Source organism: Phyllosticta citriasiana (genome assembly GCF_038021145.1).
Source record: "Phyllosticta citriasiana strain CBS 120426 chromosome Unknown IWZ02scaffold_2, whole genome shotgun sequence".
NCBI classification, from domain to species: domain Eukaryota; kingdom Fungi; phylum Ascomycota; class Dothideomycetes; order Botryosphaeriales; family Phyllostictaceae; genus Phyllosticta; species Phyllosticta citriasiana.
Genome location: NW_027117279.1, coordinates 1,270,495 through 1,296,726, shown reverse-complemented (window position 1 = coordinate 1,296,726; position 26,232 = coordinate 1,270,495). Strand labels below are relative to the sequence as shown.

The following is a 26,232-nucleotide window of genomic DNA, read 5'->3' as shown; positions in this document are numbered from 1 at the left end:
CTACTAGTAGTCGAATCTACTGTAATGGCGCGTTATTTCTCCCTTCCCTCACAAGTGCCTGGTATCTGCCTCCCCATGGTTTTCCTCCACTCCAAATCCAATGCAAAAAGAGAACCATACAATACAATCCGAATTTAGAACCCATGCTGTCCGAGAGGCCCATATCCAGCTGAGCATGACCATTCACAAACGCTTTTTCCGTACGCCTTTTCCTCTATCCCGGCTCGTCTTGGCCACTGTCGGTACATGCTTACTCGACGGTGACGGACTTGGCCAAGTTCCTGGGGAAGTCGACGTTGAGACCCTCGCCAACGGCCAGCCAATAGGCCATCAGCTGGAGGGGAATGACGTTGAGGAGACCCTGCAGAGCATCGACGGTGCGAGGCACCTCGATCTTCTCCGTCTTGTCTGCGGGGAACTCTTCGTCGCTCTCGTTGCAGATGATGATGGGGCGACCACCACGGGCAATGACCTGCTGGTAGGCATTAAGAGACTTGGCGAAAATGTCATCGCGGGTCAGGATCATGACAATGGGGAGGTTCTCGTCGACAAGCGCAAGCACACCGTGCTTGAGCTCACCAGACATGACGGCCTCGCAGTGAAGGTAGGAGATTTCCTTGATCTTCAAGGCACCCTCGAGCGCAGTGGCGTGCTGCGCACCACGGCCGAGAAGCAGAAGCGACTTTTGGTTCTTGAACTTCTGGCAAAGCTCCTTGATGGTCTGGTCGAGCTTCAGGATTTGACGGAACTGGTCCGAAACCTTGCCAAGACCCTCCATGATCTCCTCGCGCCTGTGCTGCTTTGATGCCCTGTCTTCGCTAAGCGACAGGGCAAACATGACCATACAGACAAACTGGGAGGTGTAGGCCTTGGTAGAGGCAACACCAATCTCGGGACCAGCGTTGATGTGGACACCACAGTGGGTGAGGAGGGAGATGGAGGAACCGACAACGTTGACGATACCGACAGTCAGGGCACCGCGCTCCAAGCAGTAACGCAGAGCCATGAGGGAGTCGGCAGTCTCACCAGACTGGGAGACGAACACGCAGGTGTCGTCACGGAAGACGGGCGCCTGGCGGTCGAGGAAGTCCGAGGCCAGCTCGACGGAGATGGGAATCTCGGTGAGCTCCTCAAAGATACCACGCACGGCCATGCAGGAGTGATACGAAGTGCCGCAAGCAATGAAGATGATTCTCCTGCAGCGCCTGATGGTGGTGATGTACTGGCGCAGACCACCCAAGGTGACCCTCTTGTTGGGGATGTCAAGACGACCACGCATGGCGTTGACGACTGACTCGGGCTGCTCGAAAATCTCCTTCTGCATGAAGTGGTCAAACTGACCCTTCATGATCTCCTGGAGCTCAATCTCGAGCGTCTGGATGGCACGGACGTTGGAGGCACCGTCCTCCTTGTTCAGGCGGTGAATGTTGAGCTGGCCCTCGTGGATGTGGGCAATGTCGTCGTCCTCGAGGTAGAGGACCTTCTTGGTGTGCTCGACAATGGCCGAGGGGTCCGAGGACAGGAAGAACTCGGTGGGCATAGGCGCACCGTCGTCGGAGAGGAAAGCACGCGACTGCGAGCGGTGGAGCAGAGACTTGTCGGGGGGAGCAAGAAGGCTGTTAGACTTCTTGAGAGCAACGTTCTGGGAGGCAAGCTCGGCAGGGAGAGCGTCGGCGTCGGAGAACTCGACGTCGACGAAGTCGACCTTCATCTTCTTCTGCGTCCGCACACCAATGACAAGGGGCGAACCCTTGCGAGCAGCAATCACCTCGTGGGGGAAGTGAACGGACTTGAGCAGGAGACCAAAGGCACCCTGCAGCTCCTTGATGACGGCCTTGGCAAGGACGGGGAAGTCAATGTCCGGGTGACTGGTGTAGATGTACTTGGCCAGCTTAGCAATGGCCTCGGTGTCCGTCTCCGTCTCGAACTTGTATCCCTTGCCCTCGAGCAGCGCCTTGAGCTCCTTGTAGTTGGTAATGATGCCATTGTGGACGACGGAGAATTCCCAGGTGGGGTCAGATCTAAGTGGTGGGCAACTTGGTCAATAGTCTGCTCGATGGGCAACGGAGCGGTTGGTTTACCTGTGGGGATGGCAGTTGACGCGGGAGGGAACACCGTGGGTTGCCCACCGGGTGTGGGCAATGCCGGCGTGCGAGTCGAAGACCTTGGTCAGGTCGGGTTTGGAGTCGTCGATGAGCTCCTTCAGCTTGGCAACCTTGCCAACCTCCTTGAATGCAAAGACCTCATTCTTCTTGTCACCGTCAACAGCGAGACCGGCCGAGTCGTATCCGCGGTACTCTAGGCGAGAGAGGCCTAGGGGGAGTGTGTTAGCGCGGGGCTGAAGAACGCAGGGGTGAGGGGTAGCTCTGGAGGGGCAACGTGCCATTGACGAGGGTATTGAGGATGTACTTGCGGTCCTTCTCGACCAGATAGTTGACGTAACCAAAGATGCCACTGGGTGTAGGTCAGCCTCCTGAAGGGCAGCGGGGGGGGGGGGGGGGGGGGGGGGGGAGCAGTCAGGCGTACCACATGGTGTTTTGTTGGAGGTGGAAAACAGACGAGAGTTGAGAGTTTGGATTGGGTGAGTTGGGAGCTCGGGTATAATGCTTGTGAGGAAGGGAGAGGAGAGTGAGGAGAGGGCGCAGGTCGGAGGGCGAAGGGGGAAGCTTTGTGGGTGGTGTGAGAGTGGTTGGAGGGGTTGAGAGGAGTGTGGGCGGTGGAAAGGTGGTCGGCGTGCGGATACTTTAATAGGGACGGATAGGCCAAACACCGCGCCCCAGCGCCCCTTGGCCCGTTTCCAGCGACGTGGAGAGTCAGGGATCACGATGCTTGTCTCCTGGGCTCCCACTCGCAGGCTGGCTTGTCAGCCACTCGCGCCCTTGGGTCCTTGCGCAGGCTGCCCGCCCTCCCTTTTAATTTTTTTTTTTTTTAATTTTTTTTCCTCTTATTACCACTCGCTACTTCCAGCTGCTAAGCTAGTCGCCGAGCAGGCCGCCAGCGATGGGATGCTCTGCACATGGGTGTGTGGAGAGGGGCGCAGCACCACAGCGGATTCCAAGAATAGGTAGCCCCCCCCCCCCCCCCCATCGAATCTCCCTCGACGACGACCACGACGACGATTGACCAATGGCCACACAACCATGATGTGTGCCTGAATGTCTCGCCTTGTGTCTGGTACCTGTACCTATTTTGCTCCTCCTTTCAATACTTTGCAATAGTCGAGTTCGACTTCGACTGCTCCAAGAGGCCACTTGGTGCGAATGGAATCGACCCAACCTAGGATCGCTCGTCGCTCCACCACCTGCGAAGCCTCGGACGATCATCCGCCGGTCCAATAACTGCCCCAAAGATGGAAACACGTCCACGGACTTGACCGTCGCTTCGAGCTGGCCACAGAGCCAAGACGCAGCCTTTTCCTTCACCTGCCCATTGCAACACTCTGGCGCATGCACCACGAACGCCGCCCAAGGTCAGCCGCACGCCGAGTCCTCACGCCGCGGCGAATCAGCGCCGCAGCTTAAGCTTGATGGTCGCTAAGCCCTACGGCTGCTCCTCTTCGAAAAGCAGTTGCAATCTGCATCCCCCAAGGGTCTCCCAGCCGTGGGGGCCGAGCGAAAACGGTTGTTGGCAATGGATCATCCCCGTCCGCTGGCCAAACGGCGTCCTATTTTCCTCCTCATTTTCTCTCTCTCGCCCTTCGCCTCAAGCCCCGAGCGGCCATTCCCGCGGCCTCACCTTTCTCAACTCACCGAACAGTCGCACCGCAGCAGTCATGGGCCGATGGTCGAGTTTCAGCCACCACGGCAGCCAACAAGCCCTACCTCACCGCGTTCCCCAGCCGCACGCCGCCCGCGGGTCCTTCGCCCGCAACCTTTTCTTGCCAGCGGAGCAACGACATGTCTTGAACCCTGGAAACAAAAAGGGACGAGAACAACAAGACAGAATGCCTCTGCCAGCCAACGTCTCTTCTCGTCTGGCTTTCAATGGTGAATGACGTCGCCCACGCCCCAGATTATGCTTCCGAGCAAGAAACAAAAAAGCAACCCGCGCTTCAGGCATTGTCCCGGACCCCATCGCAGTTTAGCTTTTGCCTCCCGCCCAACCTTGAAGGCTTGAACGCACGTCATTCGGTCTCACGAAATACCCTACTCAAGACAAGAGGGTACACGGGGCCACAAAGAAAGCTTCGATTCACATTGTCCCCCTGTGTCACGCAGTCCTGCAGCGCCCCGTCGCTGACAGACAGGTGGATGTCCAAGTAAGCATCCGGAACCTTGCCGTCAAGGAGCTGACAGCTTCTTCCCATCAGTCCACTACATGCGCGCGCGCCCATCGTCTGGCTTCTCGACCTTTGTTCTACAGGGAGCTGTGTCACGCTGCGCATCCCAAAAATAATTCCATCGAAATCCTTCAGAAGGCCATGTGCGTGGCAGCCGGGCGTCTCCGCGCGTTCTCGACTTGTTCTATAGCCATCGATGCCTCGGCCTGCACATGTAAAGACGCAATGCACGTCGTGGCAGCAGAGTACGAAGTATCAAAGCAACTGCTCGTCATACATCAGAATAGTATCATCATCATCGCTATCGTTATCATCATTTTCCGGCTGGCTGCCCCCCTCTCCTTCCCCATGCCCCTCCCCCAAAAATAATATCACATCAATACGTCGAGGGCGTCTTCATCTAGCGAGACAGGTACCTATGTACCTACGTAGCAGCGTGCGTGCTGTGTGCAGACAGGTAGGCAGGCAGGCAGGCAAGCAAACAAGGCCAAACGTCCATGTACGAAGCGGGAATACGAAGGCGATCTGCGGGCACATCTCCGACGCGTTCGCTCGCTCGTTCTATTGTTCCTTCATCGACTGCCCTTTCTTCCCCCCCTTTTTGCGGAGCAGCAGCAGCAGCACAAGCAGAAGCAAGCGAAACAGAGAAATGCGAATGTGACATTGGTACGTATATACGCATGCATGGATTTACCGCTGCCGCCGCCGCCGCCGCCGCCGCTGCTGCTACTGGGGCTACAGCAAACGCATATATTGAATACTTGGTACGTACCTAGGTAGGTATCGGATTCACCTGCTGTTGGGTGCTTTGTCCTGTTCGTCTCCCTCCCTCCCTCCCTCCTCCCGATCTGTTTTGTTTTTGCCACGACGACCAATGTTGATGGGCGGCGGCCCGTGTGCTCGTGCTCCCGCGGCTGCGCGCTGCCGTGGTGGCGACGGGCAGCCAGCCAGCCAGCCAGCCAGCGGCGGGCGGGCGGGCGGGTTTTCCATGGCCCGCCCTTCTAGAGCGCGCTTGGCCGCGCGTGTTAGGTCGCCTCTTCGGGTATGTGTTCGGCTGAAACTTTCTACATTCATGCTGGTGCACGGCGCGCTCGAGGTTGAGTCTGGATAGGACCGCACGAGGCAATGGGGCGGAGAATCTGGCTGGCACGCTGCTCATCGCCTTGCTCGGTAGTGGCCACCAGTCTTTGTCCACCAAATCCGTCCCATATTTAATGTCTTCAAGTTCTATCTATTCGTCTAGACTTGTTACGCTAAGGCTCGCTCTTCCTGTGCCAACATGCGCACATAATGCTGCTAGGAACCTACCTTAGCAACCAGCCCTGCGCACATAAGCCCCAACCTGAACCACAAACGCTCAAAGACTCATCAAGTAGCCCGAATTGACCCGCAGTACTGATCCCGGTTCCTGGAACTAGCTCGGCACTTCGCTCGTTGCCTCGCCCTCGACAACCACCTCGTCGTCGGCCGCCGCAACATCCCTGGGGAAATCCCTTGGCACCACCCGCGCAACCCCCTTTTCGCTTCGACCCATGCCTCCGCCCAGAGCTTCGGTCTGCTCCCACTCGCGCACGCGGATCAGACCATCGACATTGTCTGCGTTGTCGTCGTCAAACTCGAAGACGCGGTAGTCGGCGTTGGCATAGCGGCGCGCGCTCACGGCGCAGCGCAAGAAGCCTGAGTGGCTGACAACGGCAATGACCTTCTCGGGCCGGGCGTGCAGCCAGCGCAGGCACGCTTGGCCGCGGGCCAGCACGGCGCGGCGCGTGAAGCCGTAGGGGTTGCTGCTTGGCGACGGCGACGTCTTGTTGGGATACGTCGGGTCGACGGCAGAGAAGTCGAGCGAGGGGAAGAGCGGCTGGAGCGCCGTAACGGGAGACCCCGTGTCGCAGGGTTTGTCCGAATTTTCTAGCGCGTGGCGGTTGGTTAGATGACGGTCTTGCCATGTTGATGTTGTACTGTGTGTGGCGGGGAGTGTAGTGTCCGTATCCGAAGGACCCAACCATGGCGCGCAACGTCATGCGCATGAAGGGCAGGGTCGAAACGGAGAAGTGGAAAATGATTCGCATGTTCATGCATAGGGGCGACCAAAGAAACACCTGCCCCCTTGTAAAGGATAGGAATATGAAACTTGGAGGGCCCCGCAACCCCCGACCATGAGTTGCTTGATGGTACGACATCCCCTTGGACATCGCATGTCGCCGATAAGAGATTCTCGCGCTAAACGGAAACCGCAAAGAAAGGAGGGGTACCAAGAAGAGCAAAAGAAGCATAAAATAAACTCCCGCAAGACAGAAGTCAAAACATAGGGAAGCTTCAGACTCACCCTGCCACCCCGCATCCAATCGCACAGGCGTGCCCCTCTCAATCAGCCAAGCCAGTCCCAATGTTGCTGTCTGCAGCGTCCGTACCATGGGAGAAACCACGATTAGATCGATCTGCTCTGCCAGTGGCAAATTGGCGCGCAAGTGCTGGCCTAGCTGTGCGGCTTGCTGCTCTCCGAGCTCCGTCAGCGGCGGATCGGGCAGTTGGTAGTCTGTAAAATTCGATGGATTAGCTGGCTATCGACTAAACAAAGTAGTCAACTGTGTGGATGGTCATATGTTGGGGAGAGGGGGTTGGAGAGGGGATGGAGAATGGCATCGGGGTTGGGGAGGTTGGCTTGACAGCCTGGACAGGATCGACGAGGGCAGGGAATATGAAGGGTCCAGCCGTAGCCCTGACTCAACCACAAGAGCATCAGTGGAAATTTGAAAAAGCCAAAAAAGTTCGTTTTGACGAAGAAGGCGCGATGGTAGGCTGATAGTGTATGTGGTCATAAGCACCTACTCCGAGTTGCATTGTGCAGCGCCTAAGACTCTTAGTATAACTCCTAACAAGAGACAGATTTGGAAAAGAACCTCAGCGTGTCTGATCAAAATGATCGTGGGCGGCATGGCGCTGTCCGTCACGGGCCGAACTGCAGTAAAGTCTTAGATATTACCCCAAGCTTTCAGTGAGGGCATGATGGCTCACGCACAACCGAGGTGTTGGATGTGAGGATGGTGGGGCGGCCAGAGATGCAGCAAGGCTGGCGATCCCGTCGGTTTGCGCTGCTGCTGTCGCTCAGGGAAACAAATTCTTCCAAGATGTGGGGATCGTGTTGACCTACACTCGTTTCGAAAATGTGATAAAGGTGTTGTTGGGGCTTCGTGAGAAGCTGCTTCCTGATCCTTGAAGTTAAAGGCAATGCGCTGAGTCATACACTCCACAGACATCTTCGACGTCTCCGTAGGCGTACACTATGCAACTCTCGGTGGAAGCCTGAGTTTGATAGATGTCAGGCGGATGATCAAGTCAAAGAACGTGGGGAGCCATCCAAGGTGAACTGAACCATCTCTATTATGCATTCATTCATGTCCCGATTTACGCAGGTCTCCGCTGCCTGCGTGTCTGTGGCAGTCTTACTCCTCCATCCTGTCGCCCTCGGGCCTGGTCTCCTCCTCCTCCTCATCATCACCCTCAAGAGCCTTCTTCGCCAGCCTCTCAGCTTCTTCCCTCAGTGCCTTTGGAACCTCCTCATGACGTCCCTTGGTCGGACCATCCAGCGAACTGATCCAGGTCATCTCCAACTCGAATTCCTTGTCCTTGCTGTCCTCGTGGGCGAAATAGATGATGCGCGCAGCCTCCTTGACACCCTGCTCGAGCGACAAGTTGCCCTCGTGGAGGTTGAGCTTCTCCAGCTCAGCCTTGGCGGCTTGCCTGCCTTTGCCGGTGGCAGCACCGTAGTATCCCTGCCATTGTTAGCTCAGCCGCTCAGGAGGACTGTGGACAACAAACTCACCCAGTACAGACCACTCGGTTCGACCATGTAGAGGTACGGCCCGCCGTGCTTGACACCCTCCTTCTTGCCGCCAGATCCAATCATAGGACCAGAGCCGACCTGGCCGTCCACTGGCACCTCCGCCTCACTATCCCAGCCACCAATGATGGATGTGACACCGAAGGGCCGTGCCGAGGAGACGAGAGTGTATGCCTGAACGAAGCTGCCCATGCGACCAGCAAGAGCGGCCGTTTTGATTGGGGCTTTGTACATCCTTCTCCATTCCGCCGCTTCGTCGCGAGCTCGTGACACGAAATGACGTCCGTCAGGAACAAGACCGGAGGAAACCTGAACAACAACTGTGAGCGCGTACCCTCACCACGTGGAGTTGCTCTTGGGTAGTCTCACAATGCCAACGTTGCGGTCCACTGTCGCTATGCGCTTGTTGGCTCCCTTCTTCAGCAGCTTGCTGGTGACAATCTTCTCAAGAGCCAGCACGATGCCGTCCTTGCACCTCAAGCCAACGGCGGTGCCTCCATTCTCCACGGCCTTGGTCGCATATTCCACCTGATGGAGAGTGAGTAGAGAGCATCGCAGGACTAGATCGACGAGCGCTGTACCTGGAAATTGCGGCCGTCGGGCGAGAAGACGGAGTTGGACAGATCGTAGCCGGTACCTATCGACGTCTATTGGGGCGCGATACGTTAGCGTAGACCTTACACTGAGACTCGGGATGTGTTACCATATCTGCAGGACAACTTCACCAGATTGCTGTGAGATTTATTCCTTGACCGACTGGTAAACGCGTTGGCAGAGGATGGGAAGGTTGAAAGACGTGGGTGATGATGCGGATGTGGTTGTTAACGGAGCTCCAAGGCTTCCTCCGAGCTGCGCATAGCTGGCGCGTGGCCCGAGCTTCAGATCTAATCTTATCTCAGCATTGGCATCAGTGCAAGCTCAGCTCAAGAGCTCTTAGCAGTATTTGTTTGATCTTGCGAAATCTAAATTCTTTGGATCCTAAATTTCTTTTTTGAGTGACATGAGCAAGAATACACGGTCAGATTCCAATTGTAAGACGCAATCGTGATAAAATGATGCTTTGGTGATCCAGCCCTCTAGATATCTCCCAGTCCGCTCTACTCCCAGATGATGTCCAAGTCTCGGTGCCCAGGACTTCGGACACAATTACAATACTCCTCAAGCGAGTTGGATGCCCCTCTCAGCGAGCTTGACCTGAACCTCCTCGTACACTCCCTCGGGTGTCTTGATTGCCTCGACCTTGACCACGCGGCCTTGAGATGCGAACTCATCCACCACGGGCATAGAAGTCTCGATGAAGGTCTTGAAACGCTTGCGGATGCTCTCCTCATTATCGTCGGCACGACCGGAAGTTTTGCCACGGTTGAGCAGGCGCTCTTCCATGACGTACTCAGGGCAGTCAAAGAACAGCGTGAACTTCGAGGGACAGACAGCGCGTTCGAAGGCATGGGCTTGATCAAGTTTGCGGGGGAAGCCTGGAGGGCATATTAGTGTTGGTCTATGAACTATTTAAATGAGCACCGGTCAACTTGCCGTCGATTAGGAACTTCTTCTTGTTCTCCTTCTCTATGGCGGCCAGCATTGCGTTTTCGAGGAGCTTGATGGTGACTTCCATGGGAACAATCTTGCCCTCACGAATGTAGGTCTTGATCATCTCGCCAAACTCGCTTCCAGGTCGGTCCTGCTCCTCACGCAACAAGTCACCTGCAGAAAGGTGCTTGAAGCTGTAGTCGCGTACCAGGTTGGAGCATTGTGTGCCCTTTCCCGCGCCAGGACCGCCCAAGACAAAGATGACAGTGATGTCTGCCGGGTCGAAGATGGGCTTGGTGCGGCTAAGGAGTTCTTGGGCCGACATTGTGATGCGCTAACGTCTCTAGAAATTATGAAAGAGGTCGACTTGTGCTGTTGGATGGCGGAGCGGTTCCTCTTCTTTGCTTTACGATTTGCGTGAACAGAAAGGTGCCGACGCCGAGGATCAAGACGAAGGGAAGGATGCGAATGGGACTGTACTGCGACTTGCGTGGACGACCGGGTGCTTGGCGAGCTAGATGGGAGCTGTGGGAGAACTGGCGGGCTGCAAATAATGTAGTATGGGTGGAGGGATTTCCTGCAAGGAGACGAGAGGACTTGGTGGTGATCATGGTGGGAACAGATTGAGGGGGGTCGGTATAGGACGCCGCTGGGGCATTCGAGATTGGCGGCCACCACCGCAGCACGGCAGTCCGTACACTGAAACGCGGTGGGTCGGGCCGTGAAATAACCGCGAACCACTCCGGCCGGGGGTTTGGCCGTCCTTCTCCTGAACACTCTACAGATCGCCTGTGTCTCTTTCAGAAGACATCATGCGCTTGAGACAAATATCTGAATGCTGGGTTCCTCGGGACGCATCGTGTTTTCTACCTTTCTATCAAGGGACGCAATCGCAAACAGCCACACAGATGAAAAGCTCATGCGCGAGAGATTTAGGACATTTCTTTAATGTAAATGAAAAGGGCAAAGTCGAGTTCTGTTTTTGTCAGTGTCATTCTTGCTCTTACACTGTGCGATCCCGGATGGTCATTCACCAGTTGTTGATCTTATGGGCTAGAAAACGACAACGAAGTCTTTACGCTTCGTCGCCCCGCAAGAGCTCTATCATACATGAAGGTCAGTCCTGAGCGTTATTCAATGCAATATACCTTTTACTGATGGTGCGGCCTTGTGGTGTTACTCCAAAATATTGTTTGATCTTTCCAAAGCAGAATGTTTACGATGAGGGAGTGAGGCAAGAAGCATGCTCATTGTGACGGCCGCAGTTGAAATCACCAACTGAGCATAACTCATTTCATTGCGCAAGTCCTTGCATACCTACGCTGCTCACATTTATCGCCGTTGCCGCCTACCGTGGCGTACCTACTGTTGAGTCACGGACCCACTGAGATGACGGGTTCCTTCGATCACCTTTTACGCTGGGCTGCGCTCTCAAGAGCGCTCTTCTCGTGTCGTCTTCGCATTCCAGAACACAAATCCGATGATTTGCCTCGTCATGGACCATTCATTGAAGGAAAGGACTCTGGAATTTCTGGATCTTCCTGGCGAGATCCGCAACATGATCTACAGCGAGTGTTTCCCACCCGACAGAGCACTTGAGGTCAATTTTGGCCCCTTTAACCGGTACCACTCGGCGCAAAAGCATGACCTCGTGATGGAAGAGGTCTTATTCAAGACTTGTCAAGAATTCGATATGCTCACCCCTCCTGTGCTGAAGGATCGTCCCAACCCACACAGGATCGATGTTCCTCGAGCTCCTCCGTCCAAGTCATCCAGTAACCAACTCGACAAGGAGACCAACGGTAACAGGAGAAGACACTTTGGCGCCGGTCTGCTCTCCATTTGCATGAGGACTTAACAAGAGTCAAGATACTTTCTCTACTCGAGACCCATCTTCATGTTTTCCTCGTCCAAGAGACTGCGACATTTGGTCACTATTGTGTCCAGTGAGAGTCTCGCTTTGGTCAGACATGTCTACATTTCCGAAATGACATGTGGTATTCTCGCTGCTTCCAAGCAGGGGATCTTGAAGGACCGTTGTGAGAAAAATTGGCTTGCTATGGCGCAGGTAGCTGCAGGTAAGCTCACGGGGCTGCGCAATCTGGAGGCTTGAATGATCCTCAGCAATAGTCCTTTGCATTTGGACTTTTCTAAAACCTGGGCTCAAACCATACTGGCTTTTGGTACGATGCGCCCGTCAATCGCGGAAGATAACTCGAGTGGACATCCAGCACATGACCGGCGCCCACTCAACGTACAAGTTGAATTGCGAGACTATCCGGGGCGAGGCCTTCCTTTCCTGAGGGTGCCACCATCGGCTCGAAATGATGCTTTGATTCGACTGCATGTCCTATTTGCAGAAGCTTTGCGTAGGCGGGTGATGGGATGGAGTGAAGCGGATTCCTTACGTGATTTCAAAGCTGCTGCGTTCGTGAAGGCTTAAGCGATTTAAGAGTTGCGCGATATATGGGCAAAATAAAGCGATGAAAGGCTCTAGTGGCGGCGTTGGTTGGACGGAATACTTTTGTTGCATGCTTGAGTGCAGAAATTTGGCATCTTGCTTCAGTCAGTAAAGAGACAAACACACCCAAAAAAAAAAAAAAAAAAAAATGGCAGCGCGAATGGGAGCGTTGGAGTCGATGTCAGTGAGCCATGACCGGCGGAGAAAGTGCCTTCTGGGCGCTCGACGTTTCTGTCGTGCCTGCTCCATGTGGGCAAAGCAAGCACCGACAGAACTCTACAACCTCACGCCCAACAACCGCACCCAGTGCTCCCCCTTCACAATGGCCGGCACGAAATCTTCCGGAACTCAAAAGCCCCTCCTACATGTCGAGGCCCTCTTGAAATCGTCCACAAATTTCCTTCGCACAGACCTGGTACGGCAATGTTTCCCATCGGCAACATTGCGCTAACGACCGCAGATTCGAGACGAAGTGTGCACTTGGCTTCGACAGAAGTACACCGCCATCGTTATCGGCCAAGAAATCCTGGGCTATGGTACGAGTCGTATAGGGCTGCTGTGGATTCTACTCACAATGTTTGACAGAAAGCTTGGTGCACGCAGAGAACATCGAATCGATCAGCGCCGTCGAGTACACATGCGTAGATGCTGAAGAAGACGATCCACAGCAAGTGCACGACTTGCGAGATGTTCGACTCGATGTGCAAGCTTTCGAACTCCGCGAACGAGACAGCGTGTCGATGGCGAATCTTGGGCTCGAGGATGATGAAAGCTCTAGTAATCCGCAGCTGCGAGTCACTGCTCTTCCCAACATTTCGCTCGATGGATGCTGGGAGTCGTTCGTTTCCCCATGTCTCTTTGGAAGGGCCCCAGTCGCTGACTTTGCCCAGCTTGGTCTTCACAAAGCCCCTACATACTCGACTGCTACATTTCACCACTCGGATGAGTGAGTATCAAACTCAGGCAATCGAGCTTTCAATCTAACTCGAAGCCCTCGAAAGTTTCAATGGTTCAGACACCGGGTCTCAATGCCACGCTGATGAATTGGAATGGACTCATGCTTCTCCACGGGCCACCTGGGACGGGCAAGACAACATTATGGTACGGCCTTGAAATATTCCTGACAATGTTGGACAGCGCTAACGGGTCGAAAGCCGAGGACTGGCTCAGAAGCTTACCATCCGGTTGGGGAGCTATTTCACTCAGGGAAAGCTGGTTGAAATATGCTCACAGTCCCTACTCAGCAAGTGGTTCGGTGAGAGTGCGAAACTAATGGCCAAAATCTTCGAGAAGCTGGAGGATATGGCTCGCGACGAAACGACGTTCATATGCGTCATGATTGACGAGGTCGAGACCTTGACTGCGGCCCGCGACAAATCTGCGAATGGATCAGAGTGTGGAGATGCCATGAGAGTTTGGAACACTAGTCCTAGAGCGCAAGACCATCAAACTGACCAAGGAGCATTCAGGCCACGAACCAACTGCTCACCGCCCTTGACCGCCTCAGACATCGCTCCAATATTGTGGTGCTCTGCACAAGCAACTTGGTAGATGCGCTTGTAAGTGCTCTGGAAAGCAATGTAGCTTCACTTAACTGTCATAGGACTCTGCTTTTATGGACCGCGTCGATATCAAGCAGCTGATACCCAACCCAGAGCCGAGGGCAATATATGAAATTCTTCGATCCAGTCTGAACGAGTTGATTCGTCACCAAATTCTCGCACCGCTTGAAGTTTCTGGCCAAGACGAGGAGTTTTTCGAGGACGGAGGGCACTGGTTTCCATCCGCAGCACAGCTGCTTCTCTGCTCCGGATGGAATGAGGAGGATGATGGGGAGGCTCCGAGTAGCCCTGCAATCAGGCTCTGGAGGATCTCAGAGAAATGTGAGGGAATGAGTGGTCGGGCGCTGCGTCGGCGGCCTGCAAACGCGCTGGCCATGTACACGTACTCCAGTCCCGTTGCACTGAATGCTCTCCTGGACGCGCTGGAGAAAAAGGTGATAAATGACATCTGAGGAATCTCTATACTTGGTCTTAAAAAAAAAAGATGGGAGAGGAACCGGTTTGAAGACCAAAAATGGAAACGAGTGGCACAGGTTACTGATGGCAATCGTACAGCCCATGGGTAATGTGAAGCAGGCTACAGCATTCTGCAGTGCTTCCTCCCGGACGGTCTCCCGGTACATGTTCCCGCATCAGTAGGCGGGAGTGCGGAGACTGAATCAGCTTGGGCGGCCACTGAGTTGCAACGACCGGGTATATGGGCTGCAGCATGTCATACAGTCAGTCTTAGCTCACGAATGGATTTTGATCAAGAGTATGCGGATTCCTCAAGGCCTGTCAGCACATGAAGCGGCAGATTGGAGCATGGTCTAGTCTGGATGAAGCTGCCGATTTCTTCCGCGGCAGCAGTGGATGGCATTCGTCAAGAAGGAGGCACGTTTCTGTACGTGTGGGAGATGGGAGCAGGCAGCGTGGCGAGCTGCATTGGCAGTTGGGCAAACCAAAAGGCCTGCCTGGACGCACAGTGGTGCCCGAGAGGTCTTGGGCTGCGTCGATGAGCGAAGGCTACATGAGCAGAAGAGGCGTGCTATGGCTTGATAGGAGGCTCGTTATGGGCCGAGCCGAGCTCGAGCGGCGTGCCGTGGCTGGCAGGGCCCAACGGCGTCTCCCCTGTGGCGATTGTGGTTGTTGGAGGGGAAGAGAGCGTGGCCCCTGGCGTCATGGCCTGACACGTATTCGCCTGCGAGAGGACGGCCATGGTCCAGCAGCGCTAGTAGTGTCGAGACATGTTGGTTGAAATGCAAGGTTGTCTGACCATGACTCCTTGCAAAAGGGGCCCGGCGCGAGTATAATTGAGCGGGACGAGCCATTCCTGCCCGACTGCAGCAGCTGGACGCCGGACCACACGGTGTTGTTGAAGTGCGTGCGTGCGTGCTTGCTTGCTTGCTTGCTTGCTCTTTTTTTTCCCTTTCGCTTTCCCTCTCTCGGCAGCCCGCCGTCGCACAGCTTTTTGCAACATCATTCAGACAGCATAGCCGAGACAAATGTTGCACTCGGCCGTCAACCGCAGCTACATGTTCTTGCGCAGACCGAGGCGACGCTTGAATTCCGCCGTCGGCGCATATCTCGGCATCAGCGTTCCCCAGACTCTCTCCTCCAGCAACGCCGGCACGTTCCTCTCTCTTGCCCATCACCAGCAGGTACTGTGTTGTTTTCCTTTTTGCTTCTCGTCAGGCCTGATGTGATGGTGCCCGAGGACCGACTGCGCAGCCCAATGGCGGCGCATTTGACCGGTCATGAAGTCTTTGCGCTGACAAGCAGACTGCAGTAGCGCGGCTCTGACAGCCTTCTTGCCAGCACCAACCCGGTGACACGCCCGCTTACTTTATCACGGTCGTCCCGCACCCGCACCCGCAAACCATCGCCGTTCGTGGTCCTGCCCGCCCCAGGCGCGCCCCGTCATTCCCAAAACCTCTCTAGTAGTACACCACTGCCGCACCCTGCCGCCGCTTGCTTCACCGTCCAACAGCCTTACTGCGCCGCTCCATCGACCGACAACCTCCGCCCTCCTCGTCCGGCCTCTCTTGCATCGCGCCTGCATTGCTCGCGCATCCCCTTACACCCTCCCTGCGCCCTCTTCGCTTGCAATTCATTCCTTGTCTGCCCATCCTCGTTGTTTACCAACATTACAACGACCCCGCGTCAGCTGAGCACCCACAGCGCCCGCCGTCCAATCCAAGCCGACACTAGAATTCTGGTGTCCGCCACCCATCGCAATCCAATCCCAGTGCCAGGGCTACTCCAACCCAGCCTGTCTCCAGAGGAAAGGCATCGTGCGATAATTCCCCGTCCCTACTCTCTTCCCTATGCGGTAAGCCCTCCGTCCTCATCCCTCATTGCCACTCCATTCCTGGTCCATCGCAGACAGCATTACCGTCCCATGCCTCTGGTTTCCCCATCCGCCGCTACTTACTAACGCTTGCTCCGCCCAGCAGGACAATCATCGTCCAGTCTTCCGGCTCGGAGCAACCTTCGACGTCGGACGAGGAATCTTCTGGTGTGCAAATACCCTCTGCCCGGCGTAGTCAACACGAGTACTCGGACGACTACTCCTCCGAGGACGACGACATTGACTTTGTCGACGATCTTGACGACGAAATCGAGCCGTCTGAATCAGCTTCTCGACAACCTGAACCTGGACGGCGTCGGGCCCAACCACAGTCTCGTCCGCCGACTGCTCGTCGCCAAACCGTCCAGGTCGAGGAGCCCGTACGGCGTCGAAGAACCGAAAGGCGCTACCATCGAGATCGGAGCGAGCACAGTGCCCCCCGTCGACGGCCAACTTCCGTCGACGACCTGGACAGCGTGGATTATCCAGAAGAGGATTACCCGGGGTTCGGTCACCAACCGCGTGGCCCACCGCTTCACCATCCACACAGTTCATGGGCTCACGTTCCCCAGCAGCCGGTACCGCCAGGTTTCGCGACAAGTACGATGCTCTCGGGCTACCCACCTAATCACTTCGACCCTGGAGCGCTTATCCCAATGCCTCCACACGACCCATACGGTGGTTATCACAACCCCTTTGCGTCAAACCCAGGAAATCCTTTCGCGTCACCTCCCCCGCAGAGTATGGTGGGACCTTACTATGACCCTGGGGCCATGCAGCCGCGACCTGGACTAGCGCCTCGTCAAAGGCATTCTATGCATGGCGGGCTGCCTGGCCAGCCGGGAGTTGCGCCCGCTGGGGCGATGATGCCTTATTATCAGGGCTTTGACGGGTATCCACCTCCAATGGTGCCCTACCGCTACCCGCCGCATTACCCTCCTCACTCGCCGCGTGATGACTCTCCTCCGCCTAGGAGACGCGTGTCCAAGTCCACGACTCCACCCGCGGACAACGCTGCCCCGCCCCCTCCGCCCCCAGCCCCTGTTCCTCCTCCTACCGCCATGATTCCAGTGCCCCCACCGCCGCCGCCGCCGCCGCCGCCAGAGCCCACACCTGCGGAGAAAGAAGCTGCTGAAAGACTCAAGAAGCTTGAAGACCTCCTCCACGCACAGTTGCAGGCCAAAATCGACAAGGAGGCAAAGAGACAAAAAGAAGCAGAAGAGGCAAAGAAGGCCGCTGAAGAGGAGAAGAGGAGGAGTGAGGAAGATCGCCTGCTGAAAATTCACGAACTCATCATTGCGTCACGTGATGAACAGATTGCTCGCGAAAAAGCTTTGGAAGCCCAACGCGCTGCCGAAAAAGCAGAGGCCGATGCCAAAGCTGCAAAGGACGCTGCCGAGAAGCAAAAGGCAGCCGAGGAGGCCAAGAAGCTGCTGGATGCCGCCAAGAAAGCTCGTGAAGAGGCCGAAGCTAAGGCCGCAGCCGATGCGCAGGCAGCCAAAGAGGCGCATGAAAAAGCATTGGCCGAAGAAAAGGCTGCCAATGAAAAGGCCATGACCGAGGCAAAAGCTGCTGCGGACGCTCTGACAAAAGCGAAGGAGGAAGCGGAAAAGAAGGCTGAAGAAGAGGCTAAAGCAAAAGAAGAAGCCGAAAAGAAAGCTGCGGAGGCGGCTGCGCCTAAGCCTGAGGAGAAGAAGGCGCCCATCAAGTTCAAAGATGCCGTCGGGCGAAAGTTTAGCTTTCCATGGCATCTTTGCAAGACTTGGAAGGGCATGGAAGATCTCATCAAGCAGGCTTTCCTCCATGTGGATGTCATAGGCCAACACGTACACGAAGGCCATTACGATTTGGTTGGACCAGACGGTGAAATCATTCTCCCACAAGTCTGGGAGACTGTCGTTCAGCCTGATTGGACTGTCACCATGCACATGTGGCCCATGGAGGAACCTGAGCCTCCACCGAAGCCCATGTCACCACCCATGGGCGGCCCGATGGGGATGGGTCCCATGCCGCCTCCTCAGTTTCCTATGGAGGACTGGACGCATGTTGGCGTGCTGGGCCCAGGGCCACCGGGAAAGAAGCCGCGTCCTGGCGGAAAGCCTGACAAGATCCTCGGCCGCGACAAGAGCGTCAAGAAGCCGTCGAAGGTAGCGCCTCCTGCGGCCCCCATGGTCGAAATCATTTCAGATGCTGGACCGGGACCTTCCAACTCAGCACCGCCTCCAAAGCAGAAGAGCAAGCCTCCGCCAGCAGGCAGTCTGGGAATCTTGCGATGGATGGCAGGAAACCAGAGCGGGGCTAAGCAGTCGGGAAAAGGGGCAAAAAAACCTGAAAGCCCTACTGGTGGTAGTTCATCTGCAGCAGCGGCGGCGGCAGCAGTAGCACCTGGCCCTTCATCTTCATCAACTCCGCATGGCAACGGGGTCCATGTCCATTCACACGGCAATCCCAATGATGGATGCGCTGTCATGTGAGGAGCTTGGATGGAGATAGGGGCTAGCCTGCTGCGGGCTGTGTGCTGTGCGCGCAGTGGCCTACTACCACACTTTCCTTGGAAAGGGTCTTTCTGGAGGCAAGCGTTTTCTCTCCTGCATTGGGCGGGAGTTTTTGCTGTCTCGGGGGTAATTGAGTGGAGGTATACTTCTTTTCTCGTTTTCCTTATTTTCCTTGGGCCTTCTTCGTCAGCGGTTCGCCTGGGAGACTGATCTTTTCATGAGATCAAGAGATTTTGGCAATCGTCGCACTTGCGGCAGTGTCGATTTCCTTTCGTGTCCGTCGTCCTTTGCAGCGGTGGACGTGCAATCACCTGATTTTGAATCGTTTTTGTCACGTTCAAGCGTCGTTCGACTTTTTTCTTTCTCGGAGAGAGCCTGGTCCTACTTGTTTGTTGTTTGTCGCTCTTCCACCCCTTGATGCCGCTTCTTCTCTTCCCATCATGGTTACCTCGCAACCCCCTCTATATCCCTCTATCCCATAACGTGTGTGACGAAAAAAGCATCAACTGCAGCATACTTAACACTCATGACCAACGACTCTGATACCCCTTTCCCCCCCCCTTTTATCTCTTTCTCTATTTTCTCAGTTTCTCGTTCGTGGGGTTTTCAGCGACGGAGTCGGTCAAGGGACGAATAGGACAAGCAAGGACAGGCACGCCACGCTCGGTTGCTTTTCTGCTCTTTTGCTTGCTTTGCGATTTCGGCATCGTTTGATTTGAAGGAGATGTCCTTTACCGTGTGTCCTAGCAGTTCGAGTGTTTCTGCGAGTGCGCGAGAGCTCTGGTTACGACGATGATGGATTTGACGGCCGTTGAGTGATGATAGATTTCCGGGGTAGTTCTGGGGGACGCAAGCACTGCTGAGTCGGTTGGGTCGGCATCATGTTGGTTCAAGCGGCTCATCGCTGCGATGGGAACTCGGAAGAATTGTCTATGACAAAAAAATTTGGAAAAAAAAAAAAAAAATCATCCGTGGCATTCTTCTGCTCCCCTTTGAGCTTCATAGCAGTTGAGCTGAGCAATGCCTAACGTTTCTTTCTCGCCTTGTCTCGGTCTTTACAATAAATGAGTAACTGTATCGACTCTGCTCTCTTAGGTGCCGCGGGCGGATACCGCAGCGCGCGCAGCCCGGCGGCCATGGGGAAGCGGCGCATGTGGTAAAAGTAGGCCTCGTCCTGGTTCAGCGCCAGCGCGACCATGCGCAGAACCGCCCGCGCAAACGCAGACACGGCGTCGGGCCACTGGTTCAGCGGCTTGCCGACTGCGTTGGGGCGGGTATGTAGTGCGAGAAGGTGGTGTCGAGGTCTGCCGAGGCGCGCTGCTCGGGCTCCCACGGGTCGTCGGCGCATTTGAAGGCCTTCTCCCATGTCGCCGCGCGTGCGGCGGTCTAGGCGCGTCTCGTACAGCGCCTGCCTCGTAGCCGCGGATCGCCGGGCTGTTGTTGATGTGGATGGCCATTTTGTCGGCGGCGGGCAGCGCGAAGAAGTCGCGGACCGCCTGCTGCGGTGCGTTGCTGAGCTGTGACGGGGGAATGCCGTGGCTCACGGCGTACATGAAGCCGGTCTCTGTGAAGGCGCCGCCGACGGCTGCGGCGACGCTTTGCCGCTCGGAGAGGTGAGGCGAGGTTGCCAGGTTGAAGTCGACGGTTGGAATGCTCGTCAAGGTCGGTTTGCCGCCGGGCACAAAATGTCGCACGCCTTTGCCTTTGCCTTTGCCGGCGTGGAAGGTGATGGTCTCTCCGGGCGGTTGAGGCGCCGATGAATTGTCCGTTGTGAGGACGCCTGGTGCCATGGCTGGAAATTTGTGTGAATGGGGTTTGTTTCCTTTGCGTTACTTGAGCTTGTTGCAATCACTGCGTTCTCAAGGGACGTGTGTCCGGTCAGCGGGGCTTCTCGTCACGAGCACCACTGTCAACAAAAGCTCAAGGGTGCCAGTGATGTTGTTATGCTGGGCTTCATGTTTTCTATCTTTGGTAGCAACTTGGGGGTTGTCTCTGCCCCTATTCGCTCCTGGTGACCCGTATCAAGAGACTGACATACCTCACTCCATCTTCCTGGGACCCTTCGTCGGCATCTTCATTACCGACTACCTCGTCGTGCGCAACGGCAACGTGCGCGTGGCCGCCCTTTTCGATCCCACCGGCGTGTACTGGTATCGCGGCGGCGTCAGCTGGCGCGCCGCCGTCGCCTACGTCGTTGCTGTCATGCTGCCCATTTCGGGCTTCGGTGCCGAGTTTGGTTGCAGTGTCAGCGCCGGTGCTGTTTATCCGTACGAGATTGGTTGGCTGTTGACGTGCGTCGTGAGCAGTGTGGTTTGTTGGGCGCCGTGTCGATTGGGAAGCGCTTTTGCGATGGAGGAGAGGCAGTTGCCGTTTGAGGCTCTTGCTGCAGAGCAATTAGAGGCGAAGGAGGACGAGCCGGCTCAGGACGTAGAGAGGCTTCAGGTAAGTGGAGAAGTCAAGGTGTGAGCGACTGCAGATGGATGTCATGACCGTCATTCAAAGCTCTTGTCCCACGTCTGCAAAAGCTTCGTCCAAAAGTCCCGTGGAATCACATTTGCTTATGCTCTGCCGTCATATGATCGTCAAGAAGCATCTCTTGCCTTGATTCGTAGTTGTTTCTATACGCAGAAAGCCTGTGTGGCTCGCTTTTTTAGCCCATCCCGACTGGCCTTGACCAAATCCTCTCAAACGCCGTGAAGATCAAATCCAGGTAGCAACATGGCCTATCTGTCAACGACAGCACCGTGCCTAAGCAGCAACCTTCTCCGCGTCAGCCTCGACTGTCGCGGCAGCAGCGCCAAAGCCACCGGTGCTACCGAAGCCACCAGCACCACGAACAGTCTCATCAAGCTTTTCCACAGCTACGATCTCAGGCAGAGCGATTCTCTCCACAACGAGCTGCGCGATGCGGTCACCGGGAGTGATGTCAAAGTCTTCGTCCGAAAGGTTGGCGAGGAGAACGCCAACATCACCGCGGTAGTCGGCATCAATGACACCAGCAAGAGTATCAATGCCGTGCTTGGCAGCGAGTCCAGAGCGAGGAGCGATGCGGCCATCTTTCCAACGAGTCAGCAACGGAAGACGACAAATATGTTGAATACGTACAAGTACCAGCGGGGAGCGCGATCCTAATGCCAGTAGGAACCAGACCCCGACCGCGCTTGGGGATGGTGACAGTCTCGGAGCTGTAGATGTCGTAGCCCGCTGCAAAGGTAGAGCCCTTCTTCGGGAGCTGGGCAGTCTTGGACACCAGTTGCACCTGCAGCGTCTCTTGGGCAGCGGCCATGGTGGTAACGTTTGCGGGAGTGGGAGTAGCGTTGCCAGATAAGTCGCCGACGGCTGAGGCTTGGACGAGCGCTGGGTTGTCGACAGATGAGGCAGGCTCGGGCTCGATGTGCTTTGTGCGCTTGTGAGGCTGCGTCGAGATTAGCGTGTTGAATGGGGGAGAGCGAAGACGGTAGTTGTGAGGGACGTGGGGCCAATTGCTTCCGCGTCGAGGAGACAGGTTTCTTTTGGCCGACGCCAGTCTGACCTCGGTCAAAGGAAGCCATCTGCCTCGCTGTGCGATCAAGCAGGCGTCACAGGTCGCGGCGCAATGGAATGGATGCCGTACCGGAGACGAGGGTTCAGAAGGCGGGTCGTGGTGAGAGGGAGTAGCGACAGGGACTGCAGAATGGATGGTGCTCGGCATAGTAAATGGAAGAGGTCGTAGGATACAAGCAATGAAGAAAGTGAGTGACAGCGGGAGGAAGACGCGTCGGGGCGCGTAGAGCGGGCGAGGGAGCGTGAGACGGGATGAGACGCGCCGAGAGCGGGCCGGACGGCGGCCGAAGAGCCGGGCTTGGCGCTGGCCAGGGCTGGCGCTGCAGTGGCAACGAGGTGCAGTGCAGTGCAGTGCAGCATATCCCCCCCCCCCCCCCCCATATCCATGGGCCCCGGCCCCTGTTCGTCGTGTCCAAGGTCATCCAGAACACAAACAACGACTTGACCACGGTCTCGTTGCGCCGCCTCGCCCTCCCTCACTTCGGCTCAGCTCTGCCCTCTCGATGAGGCAATCGCGACGCTGCTCTAGCAGGGAACGCCGCCCCCGTACACCCGATCTCCAGCTCCCGCATCCAGCTCCATCCCAACCCCCCACCGGCCCTGACCAGGCCCGCAAAGTCTCCAAGGTTTAGGGCTGCCGTCGCACAAAGCCACTCACCATGTCAACACTACAAACGCCCCGCCGTACAAACACCAGGCCGTCGCTGGCAAGACCGGGCATCAACACCGCCTCCACACCCGTTCTGAGGCCCTCTGCAAAGACTGCCTTTGATCGCAAAGCCTCCCTGAACGCGCTAGCCGTCCCTCCTCTGCCCTCCCCCGACATGTCTGGTGCCGCCAACCTCGGAGGGGATGGCCAGCCCCTTGCTGTCGGCGATATCGTCGACGTGCCCGGCCAAATGCACGGCTCCGTCAAGTTCATTGGCAGCGTCAAAGGGAAGGCCGGCACCTTTGTCGGAGTCGAGCTCTCCAAGGAGTATGCAAGTCGCGGCAAGAATGACGGCAACGTCGATGGGTGAGTTTGCGCCGAGCTGTTTGTTCTACGTCAATATTTGCTAACACTTACAGCACCTATTACTTCAACACATCCATTCCCGGCTCCGGCATCTTCTTGCCCCTTCACAGAGCTTCGAAACGCGCCTCGGGCACCTTGAACTCGGACCATCTTCCTCCCACTCCCCTAACGCCTGGCTTTGGAGCTTCTGAGCGAGACGGTCCAGATGGCTCGCCCAAGACTCCTGGCAAGAAGTTTTCTCAGTCCGTGGGGCCTGGTCGCAACTCTCCCGGCAAGACAAAGAGGCCATCGCTACCGCGTCCCGAGTCTCCGTACAAAAACAAGCCAAATCTGGCGCCGACGGCGGGTAGGAAACCATCCATGCCCCGGCCGGGAGGGTTTTCGCAGAGTGTCGGTGGCGCGCCACCTCGATTCTCTCCCAGTCCTGGCCCGCAGAGGATGGCAAAGCCTGGACTCCAATCGGCCAGAAAGTCTCCCTCGAGGGCAGGATCCAGGGCCACGAATGGCCATGATGAGGATGCCGAGACCGAGTCCGTGGTGACTTCTATGAGCGAAGTAAGCAGATTTGCGTCAAACAATCCGGCCGAACAAGAGGTCATTAGACTGCAAAAATCTCTCGACGAGAGGGACAAGCAACTCAGGGAGCAGGCTTCTACTCTCGCCGAGATGGAATCAGCGTTGCAGGAGATTCAAAACATGCTCCCAACCGATATGCCGCCTCCAATCCCAGAATATGAAGATGCAGACGCTCAACGTCTGCGGATGTTGCTTCGGGAGAAGAATGAAAAGATTGGTGTGCTCACAGCAGAATTTGACATGCACCGAGCCGATTTTCGCAGTACCATTGATACTTTGGAGATGGCGTCATCTGAAACTGTTCGTGTTTACGAACATCGGATTGAAGAGCTCATGGCAGAACTGAACGAACTCCATGAGCGGAGCGAAGATGTGGACAGCGTCGCAGAACAACTCAAGCAGCTGGAGGAGCTTGTACAAGAGCTCGAAGAAGGCTTGGAAGATGCAAGGCGCGGGGAAGCTGAAGCTCGTGCAGAAGTCGAGTTCCTTCGAGGTGAGGTTGAGCGAGGGCGCAGTGAGTTGCGGCGCGAAAGGGAAAAGGCCGCTGCGGCATTGAAGGGTGCACAGGCAATGGATTCCTCGCGCGAGGTTGAACAGCGCGACGATGAGATCCGAGGCCTCAAAGCCATCATCCACTCTCTCAGCTCTGGCGGTGATCTGCAAAGCCCTGGCCTCGAGAAGCGCGCATCCGTCCACAACGAGGCTGAAATGGCGGAGCTCCGTGGCCAGCTTGAACGGGCTGAGCGCGAAAAGGAGGAACTTCGCGGTCTTATTGAACGCAAATCTTTCCGCGAAGAAGAATTGGAGCGCGATCTGGAACGGATGCGCACCCAGAGCGCCCTGACAGGCGAGCCCCCTCGCGTCAGCCTGATGAGCCACGACAACTCGACGCCAAGAGGGTCAGAGAGCACAGTAGTCAGTTGGCGCAGCCAGCCGCGCAACAAGACGCAGCAGAACTTGCAGACCAATTCACACGGCAGCCACAATCAAAGCAGCACGCCCCGCTCGCAACGTACAGTTGCTGAATCCATGGATGGTGAAGACCACCCCGAATCCTCTGAGGGTGGCGCCAGTGAGCTCTTTTGCGAGATTTGCGAAACGCCAGGCCATGACATTCTCAGTTGCCACAACGAGTCTTCGGCCGATCAGCCGCGTTCCTCTTCCTCGGCCAACGCTCAAAATCGCCCACGGAGCAACATGCACCACAATGAGCTGCATTTGACACCTTCGCATGAGTCGGGTGAAGATCTGTCCAACACTGTGCGTGGCCTTAACATCACCAAGACCAGCTCTCCAAAGCCCCCTGCCAGTCCCGCTCACGCCCCTGCTCCTGGACCTGCCCCCGAGGCCTCTTTGCCCGACCCCTACTCTACGAGTCTGGTGGCTGGTAGTGGCCAAAACGCGCCGGACCCAGACAAATGGTGTGCCCTCTGTGAGCGCGACGGACACGATGCCACTGCCTGCCCATTTGAAGACATGCTGTAGAATGCGCATGTCGAATGTACTTCTTCGCGCGAATCATCGGTCAAGAAGAGGGCGGTTGGACGAGTCAAAAGGCTTGCGAGGCTGACCAGGGGACGTTGAGCGGCAACCAAAGCATCTTTATGACAACGAGACGGCAGCAAAATGTTTGGCTCGGCTCGCGGGTTGATGGGGCGTCGGTCAGTTTTTGTCTTTGCGCGCGCGTACCTTGGCAGTAGTATACCCGTATTCTTATCGTCTTTTTTTGTTGTCTGGCTTTTGCTTCGATTTTGACTTTTTCCTCTTTGCGTTGCGGTAAGGCGAAAGTTCCTCGTTTGCTTGCTTGCTTGTTCTGATCCTTAGATCGTCCGGCTGATACATGTGCGCACATGGTAGGTCTTTTTTGTATCTGGTGAAAGCACAATACAGCGGCAGAGGACATTGTTTCTATGGGGTTAGTCCATTTTTCTTTTTAGGGAGCGACTTGGCTGAGGGACTGGGCTTTCTTTCCTATCTTTACCGAGGCGAGAATTTCCGTCGTTGCCATTCTGGGCCATTGGGTTCCGGCTATCTTAATGAGGCTATTTGCTGTCTATCAGAATCGCCACGGTACAAAGAGGAAAAGGCTCTGGGCGCATTAGTCACAACGCTTCTATTATTCTTCTCTGGCTTTCGAGTCTTGCTCTGGTTCTGGTATTTCCATCTCATTTTGGTGCCGTTACTTTTCTCTGTTAGTCTACGCTCCACGTCTTTGGGAGAAAGTGGGTGCTGTGGTTTTCGCACACGGTGTTGTAAGCTGTGACATGAGCATTTTTCTGGTGTAGAAAGTTAATGTAATCTTCTTTGCTTTGCTGTCTTCTCTGCTCATGGAGGCTCGACTGGCTCGCAGCTTGTCTGGGGCTTGAAGATTTGATTATGGTGCTGTCTTGGATAATAGGTATCTAGATGCGTCTTAAGGCTGAACATATAGAGGGTTCACAAGTTACATGTGTGTATCTGGCTGAAACTTTGCGTCGCCATCTGGAATACTTTCCTGACAACCTCCTCGTCTCTTGTGACGTGTTTATTATGCGGTGCACATGCTTAAGTCGACCATACCACGATGATGTTGTAGGCAGTGCCACCACGAGGAACTGCCAT

General features: G+C 55.9%; 11 protein-coding genes across 11 annotated transcripts; 5 read left to right on the top strand and 6 right to left on the bottom strand.

The window, feature by feature from the left end:
- Positions 1 to 250: 250 nt before the first annotated feature.
- On the bottom strand, positions 251 to 2,531 carry IWZ02DRAFT_487482 (glucosamine--fructose-6-phosphate aminotransferase; the record flags this gene model as incomplete). Its single annotated transcript, XM_066769374.1, has 4 exons — positions 251 to 2,021; positions 2,082 to 2,313; positions 2,348 to 2,454; positions 2,527 to 2,531. 4 exons carry the CDS (start codon positions 2,529 to 2,531, stop codon positions 251 to 253), a joined length of 2,115 nt encoding a protein of 704 aa, XP_066626181.1.
- A 2,664-nt stretch (positions 2,532 to 5,195) lies between these two features.
- On the bottom strand, positions 5,196 to 7,461 carry IWZ02DRAFT_442224 (histidine phosphatase superfamily). Its single transcript, XM_066766951.1, has 6 exons — positions 7,431 to 7,461; positions 7,299 to 7,374; positions 7,180 to 7,238; positions 7,109 to 7,130; positions 6,606 to 6,815; positions 5,196 to 6,187 (listed from the first exon to the last, which is right to left on the bottom strand). The coding sequence occupies exons 3-6, from the start codon at positions 7,213 to 7,215 to the stop codon at positions 5,694 to 5,696; spliced, it is 762 nt and encodes a 253-aa protein (XP_066626180.1). The 5' UTR covers positions 7,216 to 7,238; positions 7,299 to 7,374; positions 7,431 to 7,461; the 3' UTR covers positions 5,196 to 5,693.
- IWZ02DRAFT_442212 (proteasome component C1) lies at positions 7,462 to 8,939 on the bottom strand. Its single transcript, XM_066766950.1, has 5 exons — positions 8,824 to 8,939; positions 8,702 to 8,767; positions 8,490 to 8,648; positions 8,103 to 8,429; positions 7,462 to 8,052 (listed from the first exon to the last, which is right to left on the bottom strand). Exons 1-5 carry the CDS (start codon positions 8,824 to 8,826, stop codon positions 7,723 to 7,725), a joined length of 885 nt encoding a protein of 294 aa, XP_066626179.1. The 5' UTR covers positions 8,827 to 8,939; the 3' UTR covers positions 7,462 to 7,722.
- Positions 8,940 to 9,062: 123 nt separating this feature from the next.
- On the bottom strand, positions 9,063 to 10,334 carry IWZ02DRAFT_442209 (UMP-CMP kinase-like protein). The gene is made up of 2 exons (XM_066766949.1): positions 9,654 to 10,334; positions 9,063 to 9,595 (listed from the first exon to the last, which is right to left on the bottom strand). Exons 1-2 carry the CDS (start codon positions 9,973 to 9,975, stop codon positions 9,279 to 9,281), a joined length of 639 nt encoding a protein of 212 aa, XP_066626178.1. The 5' UTR covers positions 9,976 to 10,334; the 3' UTR covers positions 9,063 to 9,278.
- An 811-nt stretch (positions 10,335 to 11,145) lies between these two features.
- On the top strand, positions 11,146 to 11,508 carry IWZ02DRAFT_487479 (uncharacterized protein; the record flags this gene model as incomplete). The annotated part of the gene is made up of 1 exon (XM_066769373.1): positions 11,146 to 11,508. The coding sequence occupies one exon, from the start codon at positions 11,146 to 11,148 to the stop codon at positions 11,506 to 11,508; it is 363 nt and encodes a 120-aa protein (XP_066626177.1).
- A 925-nt stretch (positions 11,509 to 12,433) lies between these two features.
- On the top strand, positions 12,434 to 14,125 carry IWZ02DRAFT_487478 (pachytene checkpoint component Pch2; the record flags this gene model as incomplete). The annotated part of the gene is made up of 8 exons (XM_066769372.1): positions 12,434 to 12,526; positions 12,572 to 12,647; positions 12,697 to 12,949; positions 13,002 to 13,057; positions 13,113 to 13,212; positions 13,266 to 13,524; positions 13,581 to 13,670; positions 13,715 to 14,125. The coding sequence occupies 8 exons, from the start codon at positions 12,434 to 12,436 to the stop codon at positions 14,123 to 14,125; spliced, it is 1,338 nt and encodes a 445-aa protein (XP_066626176.1).
- Positions 14,126 to 15,890: 1,765 nt separating this feature from the next.
- On the top strand, positions 15,891 to 18,595 carry IWZ02DRAFT_132225 (uncharacterized protein). Its single transcript, XM_066761632.1, has 2 exons — positions 15,891 to 15,984; positions 16,106 to 18,595. The coding sequence occupies exons 1-2, from the start codon at positions 15,980 to 15,982 to the stop codon at positions 18,474 to 18,476; spliced, it is 2,376 nt and encodes a 791-aa protein (XP_066626175.1). The 5' UTR covers positions 15,891 to 15,979; the 3' UTR covers positions 18,477 to 18,595.
- A 926-nt stretch (positions 18,596 to 19,521) lies between these two features.
- On the bottom strand, positions 19,522 to 20,385 carry IWZ02DRAFT_511519 (uncharacterized protein; the record flags this gene model as incomplete). Its single annotated transcript, XM_066770536.1, has 2 exons — positions 19,831 to 20,385; positions 19,522 to 19,757 (listed from the first exon to the last, which is right to left on the bottom strand). The coding sequence occupies exons 1-2, from the start codon at positions 20,285 to 20,287 to the stop codon at positions 19,522 to 19,524; spliced, it is 693 nt and encodes a 230-aa protein (XP_066626174.1). The 5' UTR covers positions 20,288 to 20,385.
- A 55-nt stretch (positions 20,386 to 20,440) lies between these two features.
- Positions 20,441 to 20,963, top strand: IWZ02DRAFT_487475 (permease for cytosine/purines, uracil, thiamine, allantoin-domain-containing protein; the record flags this gene model as incomplete). Its single annotated transcript, XM_066769371.1, has 2 exons — positions 20,441 to 20,468; positions 20,524 to 20,963. 2 exons carry the CDS (start codon positions 20,441 to 20,443, stop codon positions 20,961 to 20,963), a joined length of 468 nt encoding a protein of 155 aa, XP_066626173.1.
- Positions 20,964 to 21,245: 282 nt separating this feature from the next.
- IWZ02DRAFT_487474 (dUTP pyrophosphatase) lies at positions 21,246 to 22,188 on the bottom strand (the record flags this gene model as incomplete). Its single annotated transcript, XM_066769370.1, has 3 exons — positions 21,246 to 21,553; positions 21,603 to 21,912; positions 22,111 to 22,188. The coding sequence occupies 3 exons, from the start codon at positions 22,186 to 22,188 to the stop codon at positions 21,246 to 21,248; spliced, it is 696 nt and encodes a 231-aa protein (XP_066626172.1).
- Positions 22,189 to 22,864: 676 nt separating this feature from the next.
- On the top strand, positions 22,865 to 25,116 carry IWZ02DRAFT_371502 (uncharacterized protein; the record flags this gene model as incomplete). The annotated part of the gene is made up of 2 exons (XM_066764571.1): positions 22,865 to 23,055; positions 23,109 to 25,116. The coding sequence occupies 2 exons, from the start codon at positions 22,865 to 22,867 to the stop codon at positions 25,114 to 25,116; spliced, it is 2,199 nt and encodes a 732-aa protein (XP_066626171.1).
- Between the last annotated feature and the right edge of the window lie 1,116 nt (positions 25,117 to 26,232).